This window comes from Antechinus flavipes, chromosome 3 (genome assembly GCF_016432865.1).
Source record: "Antechinus flavipes isolate AdamAnt ecotype Samford, QLD, Australia chromosome 3, AdamAnt_v2, whole genome shotgun sequence".
NCBI lineage: Eukaryota > Metazoa > Chordata > Mammalia > Dasyuromorphia > Dasyuridae > Antechinus > Antechinus flavipes.
Window position 1 is genome coordinate 185,743,040 of NC_067400.1, and position 14,965 is coordinate 185,758,004.

The window sequence follows — 14,965 nt, forward strand, 5'->3', positions numbered from 1 at the left end:
CCCTTTCCTTTTCCCACTTTTCTTCTAACTCTCTTGTGAGAGCCTTTTTAATTTCTTCTATGAGAGTCTTCTATGTTGAGGAACAGATCATATCCCCTTTTGAGGATTCATCTGGAGACAATCTGTTTGTAGTTTCTTCAGGGTTTAAAGTCTGCTCTCTATCCATATAGAGTCTGTTTAATGTTTTTGCTCATTTTGTCAGAGAAGAATCAAAGAAGATAAACTAGCAAAAAAAAAAAAAAAAAACCAAATGCAGTCTACTTTTTTTTTTTTGGGGGGGGGGGGGGGAGCTGCATAATATTACAGAGTTTCCTCTACAGACTGCAGGGGGGTACGGGGGTGGGGAGAAGAGGAGGGGGGTTGCAGTGAGGCACTAGCAGGACAGCAATGGCTGCGCTATGTCTGCGCTCTGAGACTCTGAAAACACGCTGAGATACTCTGGGTGGGTGTGGCCAGATCTCGAGAGACCCTAGCTTTTTGGGGTTATAGTCTTTACCTCCTGTGATTACAGCTTCTCTTCTGGTCTACTGGCTTCCTGCCAGGGGAAAATAGCCACACTATGGTAAAGTTCTTTCCCCAGAAACAACTGAGATCACACCCCATCCCTGTCCAGTCTGCTCAGTGTGAGCTACTTTCCGTACCCTCAGCCTGTGCCCAATCTAACTGTCCCCGCCCTCAAGCAAAAACAGACCTTTTCTGTTGAATTTCAAGATTGTCTTCTGTTGTTAATTATTTGTGGGGTTTTTTTCCAGTCAAGCACTATTTCCGAGGCTTGTCATGAAATAAATTCTGAGAGCAAAGATGGAGATTAAGTAGATGTGTGTGTCTTCTCCACTATCTTGGCTGGAAGTAGATCTTCATTTTCTAATCAAAAATCCTTGACTACCAGTTTCAGTAGGCTACTCCTCAAAATCCATGTCTGAGTTTAATCAATACAACCCTTGGAAGGCAGAAGTTTTTCTAATTTCAGTAAGATTTAATAATGTGCTAATAATAGGAATGCAGTGATTTTGCTAGACAAAATTCTGGTTTGACTCTTTGTTTTTATATCCTTGGTATAATCATCTAACTCTTAAAGTTCCTGCTACCTCAAAAAGCTTTATATAATTTGTAGAAAGAGTTCACATTCCCTTAATTTCACATCCATCTAGAATTGTTTATTCCTTCAGGAAAGAATTTGGGGGATCATGGGGAAGTACTGGCGGGAGAAATCTTACACTGTAATGACATAAGTGTCAGTTGATCAGTCAACTAACAATTATCATTTGTTTACCATGTGCCAGACACTACGCTAAGCACTACGTATGACAAAAAAAAATCTAAGTCATTGTTCAAAGCCAAGGAAACAACTTGAAAACAAGTATATAAAAACTACATATATACAGGAAAAAATAGAGATTATCTAAGAGAGAAGGCACTAAAATTAAATAGAAATGCAAAAGGCTTCTTACCAAGGAAGGGAATTTCATGGAACTTAGGGATAAAAGGATATCTATGTTAAAAGAACAAAAATTGAAAGCATAAGAGGATAACCAGTGAAAATTCCCAGAAGTGAATATTGGTGTTAGTACAGCAATTATGGTAAGGCTCACAGGACAGAAGAATAAGTGCAGGGAAGTAAAGTAAAGGAAGACTAGAAAGGTAGAAAGGGACCTGCTTATAAAAGGCTTTAAAAGCCACTGAAAGAATTTGGTGAGCAGGGAGTTGTTGGAGATAATAGAAAGGCAGCAGAACTTACTGAATTCCCTGGGAGTTTGGAGAGAAGGAAGACATGTTCAGACTTGGGCATAAGAAAGATCAATTTGACAGGATGACAGAATGCAGTGGAGAGAGATTTGAGATAGAGAGACTAGCAAAATGACTACTACAAGTCCAGGCATGAATGCATTAGGAATAAGGACATTTCTTACTGCTATATCTGAGAAAAGAAAGGAGCATATATAAGAGATGTTACAAAGAGTAGAATACCTTGGTAATAATTTGGATATAAGGAGTGATACGAGTAAGGAGTCAAGAATGACAATTGTGTGTATGGATGATTGGGAGGATAGTGGTGCCTTTAACATTAATAAGTAAATGAAAAAGAATAAAACTGTCTCTTGTGTAATGACAGAAAATAGATATAAAGAAGCTCTCTTAAATGAATTGGTGATTATTCTGAACTTCTGGATGATAGTGAGGGACCGACCATTCTTCTTCAGTGACTGAAAAAAGGAATGATCCCTCAGAATTCTATAAAGGAGGATAAATTTCGTCTTAGCTCCATAATAGGGTTTCCAGGGGGAAAGTTTTCTGGTTGGAGGGCTAGCAAATACTAAAGGGTATTGGTAGCATTAGACAAGTCTTCTTAAGATCATGTGTGCTATTTTAGGCCCAAATCAAAGTTTATTTCCAACATGACTAAGATCTATATACTGATGAAGAATTTGTCCATATTTCTGTGTGTCATCTGGACAAGAGGCAGCACTCAAGGCCTTAGTTTACTTTTCTTACATATACTTAAACAATGATTCAAAACTTTGACCAAAAAAAAAGGAAAATTCACAAAACTATGACTTGTATCTCTCTTTGTCCCTATGTATCTCTCTCTTGGTTTCCTTCTCTCTATCTCTATCTCTGTCTTTCTGTCTCTCTCAGTCTCTCTCCCCCCTTCTTTTAAATGGGAACAAGTATCCCTGTTTACCATTACTATTCTCTATGATATTTGAAAGATCACTGAAAAATCATTCAAGCATCAAAACTGCATCTTTTGTCATTCTAGGAGAGAATTCATATATCCCTGGTGACTTGAATTCATTAAAGTTTTCTCTTACTGTATCCCTATTAATCTTGGGTTTAAATCTATTAGCTATTTCTGATCTAGCCTTTGCTATAAAAGATAATTTTCTTTAATTAAGGAATAATATAGAAAATAAAGCTGAATAACTTTCTCATCCATTATGCTTGACATAAAAACCTTAACAATGGCACCATATAATTTCTTTTATCCACTTTCCAAAAATAACTTTTTCATTCCTATTTTTACAAAGCAATGCCAATCATTTTCCCATTCTTTTTCAATGACCTATTATCTTCTATTTGGTGGATATAAATTAAGAACTGGAAAAAAAATTTAATGGCACCTAGTAAAATCTGCTCATTTTATAGATCAGGAAACATGGCTCAGACAGTTTAAATGCCTCACCAGTAAAAAGTAGAAGAAAAAAGAAATGAATAATGAGCTCTAATTCTAAAACTAGCATTCTTTACATGAATAATTATTAAATACCTAACTATAATATTGATATCTATAGCTATTTAGGATATTAGAATTTCAAGGTTTAGCCTTACAGCATGGCAAGCTGATGTCTCAAGGTTAATTTAAGAAAATATATAATTTTCAATTACAAATCATTCTATTACAATAATATATCACATTTATAAATGTGAAGTTTTGAAAAGCAGTTTGCTTACAACCACAATGAGAGATAGGTATGGTGTGTATCAATTGCATTTTAAAGATAAAGAAACTTAAGTTTCAAATTATTTAAATGGCTGTGTACAGTCATCAAATGAGTAATTTGGTGAATCTCCTAGATTCCATCTTCAATGATCTTATAATTACATAATAAATGTTAAGTGCACAATATTAAATTAAAATTAACTTGAATATTTTCTTTTTCTTTTCCTTTCTTCTCTGCCTCCCGCCTTCCCCCAAGCAATTGGGGTTAAGTAATTTGTCTAGGAAATCACACATAGAGAGTGTTAAGTAACTGGGGCCACAGGTCCTCCTGACATAATGAATATTTTCTCAATATGTCCTCCCAGCTGTGACTGGAAATTTTTTTGTTGAACTTCATCTCTTTTTGATATCATTTCATTTTTTAATTCTATTAAAATCAGTAAATTTTACAAGTCTAAAAAGTATACTGAATTTTGTTTTACATGTACACAGATTCAGAATACAATAAAGGTTTATTTAAAGCATTTGTTCTGTTTCTGGGAGTGGGATGTGATTTTTTAAATTTATTTTTATTTTCTCCAGTTAAACATAAAAACATTTGAGTTTTTTTTAGTTATATATGTGCATCTTTTTTTTTTTTTTTTTTTTTAAACTATTTCCTTATGAATCATCTTAGGACAGAAAAATCAAAACAAAAGGGAAAAATCACAAAAGAAAAATAAAACAGAAGGGGGTGGGGGGGTGGGAGTAGGAATGAACATAAAATGTGTCAATTTACATTCATTCTCCATAGTTCTCTCTTTGAATGCAGATGGTGTTTTCCACACAAAGATGATTGCAATTGCCTTGAATAGCTGCACAATTCCACCAACAATGCATTAGTGTCCTAGTTTTCCCTCATCCACTCCACCTTTTATCATTATCTTTTCCTGAGATCTAAGCCAATCTGAGAGGTTGTTTCAATTTGCATTTCTACCTGGAGTTGTTTTAATTTATGTCTCTCTAATCAAGAGTAATTTAGAGCATTTTTTAAATGATTATAGCTTTAATTTCTATATATGAAAATTATCTGTTCATATTCTTTGACCATTTATCAATTTGGATAATGACTTGTATTTTTATAAATTTCACACTGTTCTTTATATATACTATATAAATGAGGCATTTATCAGAAATCTTGATTATAAACATTTTTCCCCCTAGTTTTCTGCTTCCCTTCTAATCTTGGATGTGTTGGTTTTCTGTGTGTAAATTTTTTTTTAATTTTAATGTAAACAAAATTGTCCATGTTATATTTTCATAATATTCCCTGATTCTTATAAATTCCTCCCTTCACCAAAGATCTGACAGGTAAATTATCAGGCTACCATCCTTTGTATTTTTTTTTTCATTAATTTCTTTGATATCCTTGATCTTTTCTTCTTCCAGATAAATTTTGTTATTATTCTTTCTAGCTCTATAAAATAAATTTTTGGCAATTTAATTGGTATGACATTGAACAAGTATACCAATTTAAGTAGAATTGTCATTTTTATTGTATTAGCTAGCCCTACTTAGGATCAATTGATATTTTTCAAATTGTTTAGATCTGACTGTGTGAAAAGTGTTTCGAAATTGTGTGCTTTTATTCAGTTTCAAAATTGTTTTAAAGTATAAATGTTTGACAAAAATGTCTGACAAGAAGATTTTCCTGTTTTTTACAACATTTTTTTTACTTGAATACTCTCATCAGATTTGAATTTAAATTCAACACAATTGAATAATTAATTGAATACTTCCTTCATTCTTTTATTTTTCTTTAAATTGTGATTAAAGGTTCTTCTCCACTTTTATTTTTCTGGTACATTAATTACCAAAAAATAAAACAAAATAAATTCTTCTAAAAATCTAAAGACATGCAACTAAACTCAATATATCACTGTGTAATTTTGGCTCGTTGCTGTCCTATATTAGATAGATTTCATGTTATTTGAGGAATGTACTTAAAGTTGGACAAAAAATTATTAACTCAACCCGTTTACTTAAGTCACATTAAATTTTGCTTCTAGAAGTAAATACTCATTTCAACAAAATAGAACATTTTGAGACAAGAGACAGATTTAGGGATTTGACAGGAATAGTCTTTTTAAAATCTGATACACCTTCTTTCCTTTTACCCAAAATAAAGGGGAGCTTTACACCTTAAAAGAACACAAAGATTCCCCAGATCCAATTGACTTTGATTTCTCTCTCATATATTCCTGGTCTTACACATCAAAACACATAAAAATTCTAGAGGCATATGTAATATACACTCTTGGACTTAACTGGAAATCTATAAAATACACAACTTATTTTGTATTTCCTGTGTGTCTATCTACATATATATGTGTGTGTATACCTATACATACATACATGCATACATATATATGGGTTACATGCACCCATACATGTACACACACACACACACACACACACACACACACACACACACACACACACTAAGACAACAGGTTCTACATCTATAAGTCATTCATGTACTACTGTGAATGTATATACTTGCTATATTAAAGCAAATCATTTTAAAATTCTGAAAACTGTTAAAGTCATATGATACAAGTACATTTTTTAAAAGATCAATATTATCACTAACAAAGCATTATATTTAAAAAATATGGACATCCCTTCAAGTCCAAAATTTCAGCAATAAATACCCTCTAATCTTTGGAATCATGTTATAAAATATATTATATGTAATATTAATATTATAATAAACAGAATATAAAGATATAATGTGTACTTATCTCTTGTTCTGCATTTGACATATTTGACAAAGCAAGAAAAGAAAGAAAATGAAAATGAGAATTTAAAATAAAAGTTGGAATAAAAATCAACATTTTAAATATCTAACAATCGCTATTGCTTGGCGATTTATTTCCAAACTTAATTTTAAACAGTGTATATGTTCAGTTTCTTTTCATTGCTGTGAAAAGAATTAACCAAATTCAACTTTGTCTTCAAATAGAAAATAAATAAAAAATGTGACAATTATAAGAGAAGTGATTGTTAATGTATATTATTTTTAATGTTTTCACTGCTTTGCTTATTGAAATATAACTCTTGCCACTATTATTAAAATTAGCAGCTCAATAGAATTAATTTACAAATATTCATAGAAAGTTGAAACAACAGTTCTATTTCAGATGTCACTATTTCCTGACATACAAAAATAAATCTTTTACCATCTTGGCATAATTTAAAAGACTTCAGAAATTATTTCTACATTATTATCTTGACAAAATTCTTTAGGCATTTATCATTATAGTTTTATAGCTTCTCCTTTATAATTAAAGGTTATTTGGATTTACTGTAAAATAATTAACATACTTTATATAACAACCTAATGTGAATGATTTTGATATTACCTTAGGAAGAAAAACAGCAATATCCTACAAGAAACAAAACTATTTGGCTCAAATTTTAAAATCCAGAGCAGTCTTACCAATATCATAAATTACAAAATTCCCAGGATTATTAAATAAGTTTTTCTAATTTATTTTGGTTCAATTCACTGGTGCAATAATTAAAACGAAATAAATTTGTGTCGTCAAACATTTCTTACTCAATTAATATATAAACTGGGATACTTTAGAAAATAGCAGACAACCTGAAGTTTTCACATAGATGCTGGATATCATTTAGGTTAAGGAGATTTCTATCTATCTATAGGTTTCCATAATTTAGCTCTAAGATCCTATGGTATTATTGAAATCCTTCATCTCAATCACAATTTTATCTAGAAATAATACAAGAGAGTATCTTTAAAAATAGCTTTTTTTTTTCTTTTTGATAAACAGGAAATAACTCTTCCTGGGCTTTACTAAACCTGCATCTACTGTAAATCTAGTGAACTGTTAGCATTCTCAACCTTATGCTATTAGATCCCTGAAATTACTCTCCTATCAGTTTACTGTTGTTCTTATAGGAAGAGGGAATCTCTTCTGATGAAGAAAAGGGAAATATCATAACATGTAAAATAGGAAGACATAATGAGTGAGGAGGACTTGGAGATAGGGGAATTTTAGTTCTTAGAGAAAGAAAAGATGTTTAATAGTAATACTCAAAAAATTTCAAATATAAATTTTAAAAGTAGTATGCTTTAGACATAGCACAGGAAGCTGACGAGAAAAAATCATTTTGCCAAAGCTACCTTTTTTGTACTTAGTTCTTTAGAAGTGAGCCCCAAACACCTCTGACCTTATTTTCCAGGTTTATGATCATTTTATAGTACAACATTACCAAACAACTCCTTTTAACTTAACACCAATATAGTTCCTTGGCAGTCTTATTCTACTACAGATATTTGAGGGGGAAGTTTATTATAAGGGGAAAAGAATTCCCAATTCACTATGATTTTTTCTGTCTGACAAAGAATGATGCAAACCTTAGTTCCAATGTCTTATTTGGATTGGGAAAAAATATTATTTTGGAGGGTACATACATATCTCCGGGATATATGTATTTCCTTCTTCTGTAGATTTTATCTGTGTTAAGGAGATAAGGTTCATTCCTACAGTCAGCAAAAGAATATTTTTTGCTTCCCTTAACAGATACTGTTAAGACAGAGCCAACGGGGCATATGGCAGCTCTGAGTATTAGTAAAAACATTGTATTATCACTAGCAATTTACTAATGAAATACTTAGGTTTATCAATTATTACCCAAAGCAGGTGTTAACATTCAATGATAAGTCTTGTTTCCTATTTTAGAAATAAATACTAATAAAACTTAAAATTCATAAAAAAGGAATTAACTGAAAAGTTCCTTTTGAATGAAATGCAACAAAACTTGCCAAAACAAGTAAATAATCTAGAAAGCACAAATCTAAATCAATTATTCTAAGTTGTATTTTTCAACCTTCTTGGTATACTAACAGATCAATTTTATTTTTCACTTTGACCAAGAAAGTCAACTTTATATGCAATTATGGTATTATAAGGGAAAATTAGTAACTTCATCTTACAAATTTAAAAACCCCATAATTATAGGAACAGACTATGAAAAAGATTTTGATAAAATTTATGTTTTAAAAAGAAAATGCAAGCATTACTCCTTAATATGATTAAAAAGCATACATATACAAACATATGTAAATTTTTTTGTTTTTAATCTAGAAAAAGAGACTATTATTTGCAGTGATAAAATACTTGGAATAAATCTGGGATAAAGCATGGTCATCCTGTATCCCCACTGCTATTAAATATTGGGATAGAAATCCTGAATAATGTATCGGGCAAGAGAGTAATTAAAAGAAAAATAAATAAATAAACAAAGAAAGACAAAATAAAATTAATATTATTTGCTAATGTCATAATAGTTTCAAGTTAAAAATGTATATACCTTGAGAGGAAGAATTGTTGCTTTATTCTTTCATTGATTAGTATCATTCTTCACAATGGTTAGAACAGTGCCAAGCACATAGTAAGTGCTTAATATATGCTTACTTGCTGATTAGAAATCACCAGAGATTTAGAGGAGATTTTACTTCAAATAATTAAAACCTGAAGAACTACAATACAAAAAAAATTTACAAGAATCAGCAGTATTTCAATAGATAGTTACAAAGATTCAACGTAAAAGACAAAAAGACTCCTACTTCAGAAAAACTAAAGCATAATAATATGTGATAATTAAATAACTAAGACTACCATCTCAAGAATTATTTAAGTACAGTAACATTTAAATACCTAGAGAGACAATAATTGTCAGTAACTAGATCAGGCCAATAAGAAAAAGATATTACCAAAATTAATTTTTAGTTATAGCATTACACTGATAAAAGTACCAAAAAAAAATGAAACTATACAAAAAAATAAAATAAAATTTATCAGGAAGAAAAAAGTTGAAGAAAATGGGCAGTAGGAAAGTAAAAATAAAGAATAACTACTATCATATCACTGCTACATTTCAAAATATAATAATAAAGAAGTAATCATCAAAATTATCAGGTACTGATTTAAAAATAGAAAAATTGGAAGTTTAAGTAAAAAAGGATCAGAAACAATATAGTAGCAGAGTCCAGTAAACCAAAGGATACTAATTACAAGAATAAGGATTCCCTATTCAATTAATTCAATATCCAGATAATTGGACTTCAATCTTCATTCATGTCTTTCTCTACTCTCTCACTTATCGTCCATATAGCTGCCAAAATGGTTTTCTTAAATATAGGTCAGACCATGGCACCTCTATTCATTAAACTATAATTTTAACTATTCTTCTATATCTAAATATGAAATCCTCTTCTGAGTATTTAAAGTTCTTTATGATCTGGCCCTTTCATATGAAGACAATCTTCAGTATGAGAGTATGTTACTCTCATCCTATGTTCCACTGACACTGACCTACTTGCAGCTCCTTAACATTTTATCATATAACAACATGATTTTACACTATTTAACTCTAGTAACTAGTGTGCTCTAGTAACTTCTCCTTTAAATATGTCTTCCATATATTTGGTATTGTGCAAATGCACAATAATCAATAAATATTTATTAAGTACCTACTATGTGCCCAACCTTATGATGTTCTGAAGATACAAAAAAAGGCAAAAGACAATCCCTGACCCTAAAGCACTCACCACTCAGAGATGACAAGCAAACAAATCTGTACGAATAAGTTATATACAGGATAAATAAGAAATAACTTAGAAAGGGAAGATGCTAAAATTTAATAAGGTTAGGCTAGGCTAGGCTTCCTACAGAAGATTAAAAATAGATAAACTCAGAACTAAGAGATGCAATGTCTTGTTCATGGACAATCAGAAGGCCAGTCAAAGAGTATATGGGTATGTGATATGAAATAAGTATTAGAAGTCTGGAAAAATAGGAAGGGGTTAAAGTATAAAGGACTCTGAATACCAAACAGAGCATTTTATCTTTGACCTTGGAAGCAGTAGGAAGACACTGAAATTTACTGAAAGGGAATAGGGAGCATAATGGGGAAAGGGGAGATTGGCACTTAAGAAAAATCATTTTGCTATCTAAAAGGAGAATGGATTGGAGTAGGGAAAGACTTGAGGCGGGCAGACCCAAGAACGAGCAACAGTCACAATGAGGTAATAAGGGACTGCACCTAAGTAATGGCTGTGTCAGACAAGAGAGAGAGCCATTATTTGGGAATAACCACAAAGATGAAATCGACAAACATTAACAACAGATTGAATATATGTAGGGTCAGAGACAGTAAACAATCCAGGCTGAATCTTAGACTGTGACTAAGAATGGTACTGCTATCTTAAACAATAGCAGAAGTATGAGAAGGAAAGTTTTAAACAGAAAACATAAAGAGTTTTGTTCTGGACATATTGAGTTTAAGATATCTGTTGGACAACCAGTTTGAAATGTCTGAATGTTAGGGATTTAATATTGGAAATTAGAAGAAACTGGGAATAGAGGACAGAGATGCAAATTAAATAAATCCTTGAGAGTTTATTAAATCACCAAATGAAATTGTAAGGAACAAGAATAGAAGAAAGCCCAGGACCAAAGCCTTAAAACTATGTACAGTTTTAGAAGAGAAGTGGAGGAGTATCCAGAAAAGGAAACAGAGAAGTGGTCAAATTTATATAGAATTGTACTCTTCATTAGAATATAAGCTCTGTGAGGGCAGAGAGTATGTTTATGTTGTATCCCTAGCACTTAACACAGTTATTTATTATAAAAAGCTAAATAAATCTTTGTTGATTAACTAAGGAATGTAAAAATAAATTGAAGTATAAAGAAGTAAATGCATATAATTGCTCCAAAAGAAATGGTGAATATAAAAATGTATATGAAACAAAATAGATCAAAAAATAAATAAATAAAAAGCATAATTAAATAACTAAAACAGAGTTTTAATGAGAAAGAATTGTAATGACCAAGGTTTATTATGGAGATCTAATAATGAAACACACTTTCCTTTACTATCAAGAGAAGGGAAAATGCAAGACTATGCACTTTGTATTGTAAACCAAAGATTTAAAGACCAACTCCTTAAGTATATTTAAAAAGAAAAAAAAAATTTTAATGTAATGTGCTTGAAACTCTTGAGTCTATGCACTGGGGTCAGGACAGCAGAGCACTTGAAGAGGCTAACTACCGATTGGACAAAACTCTATGGGCATATGCTTGAAAAATGGTCCTTCCCACTTTTCTGTGCTGGCTCGATGATTGGAGTATACAGAAGATTGTAGGAGGGACTAGAGGGTGGAGTAAGACTAGCCAGAGTCACTTTGGCAGTAGCCGAGGGAGAAGGAAGGTCGGTGGAGATTCTGCTTACATCCAATTCAATCCTACCTCTAAAGACCAAGAAGAAAATCTAAGGACTTTTGCTTATCCTGACTCCGGCTGATTCTAAGGTATCCAGGGTGATAATGGTCATCACAAAAAAAAAATCTCTTTTTCATCTCTAGTGGCCAAACAAATAGCATTATAGGCCTAATTAGCTCATATTCCTGTGGTAGCTTGATACAATAGAAATTGGGAGCCAGGAAAGCTCAGTTTGACATCTCCTTAGGATATGACTATGAACAGCTCATGTCACTGCTCTGAACAAGAGTGTGCAAATTTGTAAAATGCTCATGATAATAAGTGTTCTTAGTAACTAACCTTAGGTTGTCATAGGGCGCCCCATGAGTTCACAGCTTTTAATTACTATATAAATATATGTTGGTGTATCAACTTTACAATAAATAAAAATACTATTTAGCTGGAAGGAGAAACTGTTATGCCTTAAGGATATCCAAAAGAAGTAGTCATATCTTCAATTTACTGTTTCATTGATGAAAGTATCCACAACTATGCTCATATGACTATTTTAATACTTACAGTAATTCTTTCATCTCTATCATCCAATGGTAATCCATCTTTTTTCCATGAAATTGTAGGTTCGGGATGGCCTCGAGGAGGCTGGCATTCCATCACTGCAGGTTCTCCTACTGCCACCATTACATCTGAAGGGTTTTGTCTGAAGTCATCTCGTAGGACTTTAAAGAAACAAAAATCAAATATTACCATCACTGTTGGAGTGTGTGTAATGGAGGCCAGGGAAAGAGGGGGAGAGAAAAAAAGGAAGAGAGAAAGAGACAGAGAGACAGAGACAGAGACACAGAGACAGAGAGAAACAGACAGACAGACAGAGACACACAGAGACACTCATGTCATTATAAACAGATATTATAATAGGATGTTACAAATAGTGGTAAAACTTATACACAGTCATCCATTTTCTTAAAAAAAAAAGTAATCCTAGGACGCAGAGCCAAGATGACAGAGAGTAGATAGGTCTTTGCCTGAGATACTACTGGTTTCTCTCAGAATCAATACCATATGAAACCTGTGAACATATTTTGAAGTGACAGAATTCAAAAACATTTGGAGTGTAACATTCCCAGCAGAAGGAATTTTGGAAGGACTTCAAGAAATGTGTCACATTTAGGCAGAGGTTAGATGTGAGATTCTTTGCAAATGCACTGGAAACATGTGGGATGCTTGTAACTAAAATACATCAACATTGGCTAGTCTTGTCCTGGTATAGAAGCCAGTGGATCAGCAGATTAGCTAACACAACTACAGAAGGCAAATGGGGAACCCTTGAACCCAGAATAATAAGCAAGACTTCATCATGCCTATGAAGCAGAAAAAGGAAAGGAATAGCCCCAGCCCCAGGGAAATGTAAAACCCCTTTCATTTGTAGAGGAGGCTTGGGACAATCTCCCTTTTCCCTAAAAGCAGACTCAATCGTTAAAAATGAACAAAAAAGGAAAAAGAGTTTAATACTAGACAACTACTATGGAGACAGGGAAAAACAGAACTCAAACCGAGAGGACACTAAAGAAAAAATTTCTCTCAATGATGACTGAAAGGGTGATATAAGTCTGGTGGCCAACTCAAAAGGTTCTCTTGGAAGACTTCAAAATAGACCTTTAAAGTGATATAGAAGAAAAATGGGGGGGTGCGGGGGGAAGAGCTTTGGAAAAGGAAAGACAGAAATTAAGCTCAGTTAGCCAAAAGCAAAATAAAGTTAAAAAGCTAAGTAAAGAAAATAATTCAATAAAAACTAGAATTGGACAAATATAAGGGAAAGATCAATGAGTTATCAAAAAGGAGTCAAACAAAATCACCCAAAATGAAAAAGGGAAAAGAAAATGTAAAATACCTCCCTGGAAAAACAACTCTCCTAGAAAATAGATTCAGGAGAAGCAATCTAAGAATTATTGAACTACCTGAAAACCATTATTGGGAAAAAAAAAAAAAAAAAGCCTAGACAACATCTTTCAAGAAATAATCAAGGAAAACCACCCTTATAAGCTAGAATCACAGAGTAAAAAATCGCCATTATAAGAGTCCACTGATAACACCCTGAAAGAGACCCCAAAATGAAAAATCCAAGGATATAGCTGAATTCCAGAATTATCACATTGAGGAGAAAATATTGCAAGCAGCCAGAAAGAAAGAATTCAAATGTTGAGGAACCACAATCAGGAGGATCTAGCAAGATGCACTTTAAAGGATCAAAGGGACTGTAATTTAGTATTCCAGAATGCAAAAGAGCTTGGAATGCCACCAAGGATTAGCTTACCCAGCAAAAGTAAGCATTATCTTTCAGGGCAAAATAGACATTCAATAAAATGGGAGATTTTCAATTATTTTTCATGAAAAAACCAGAGCTGAACAGAACTCAAATTCAATTCAAATACAGATTCAAATACAAAACTCAAGAGAAGCATAAGAGGACAAAAAGGAAATAAAATAACAATTTTTTTTTAAAGTTAAAATGTTTAAATTCCTATGTGGGGAGAGAATATGTTCAACTCTTGAAAAGTGTAATTTTTTTAAGGACATACTTAGAAAGCCTAGGTATGATTTAATTTAATTGAAAAATGGGATGTAGTAGAAGAGGAGGAAAGGGGAAGGAAAATGAGGTAAATTATTACATCACATAAAGAGGCAAAAAACCGATCTATTACACTTGAGGGAAAGAAGGAAAGAGGGTGAGCACTCTTTCAATCTTAATCTTCATCACATTTGGCTCAAAGAAGGAATATTAGTCATATTTAGTTTGATATAGAAACTTGTCTCAACCTATAGCGAAGTAGAAGGAAAAGGGGGACACGAAAGGGGAAGGCCAATATAAGTAGAAGGAAAAAGGAAAAAGAAAGTGGGAAGAGGCTGAAAAAGGGGAGGCTAAATTGAGAAAGGTGGTAGTCAGAAGGAAAACACTGGTGAGGAGGTAAAGGGAGAAAGGAGAGAGAAAAGCAGAACTTGGGAAAAAAATAGGATGGCAAGAAATACAGAGTTAGTCATTTTATGAATATGAATGGGATGAACTCCCCCACAAAACCTAAGTAGATGGCAGATGGAATAAAAGGTAGAATCCTACAATTAGTTTACAAGTAACACATTTGAAACAGAGAGACACATACAAAATAAAGGTAAAAGACTAGAACAGAATCTACTACACTTCAGCACAAGTATAAATAAAAGAGATAGCAATCTTGAT

General features: G+C 32.5%; 1 protein-coding gene across 4 annotated transcripts in view; it reads right to left on the reverse strand.

The window, feature by feature from the left end:
- ROBO1 (roundabout guidance receptor 1) overlaps nucleotides 1-14,965 on the reverse strand; it is a 464,510-nt gene that overhangs the window by 215,446 nt on the left and 234,099 nt on the right. For all 4 annotated transcript variants that reach the window (XM_051984356.1, XM_051984358.1, XM_051984357.1 and 1 more), the window contains exon 3: nucleotides 12,292-12,449. In XM_051984356.1, the coding sequence (XP_051840316.1) occupies nucleotides 12,292-12,449 (158 nt within the window). The remainder of the gene's footprint in view (nucleotides 1-12,291; nucleotides 12,450-14,965) is intronic.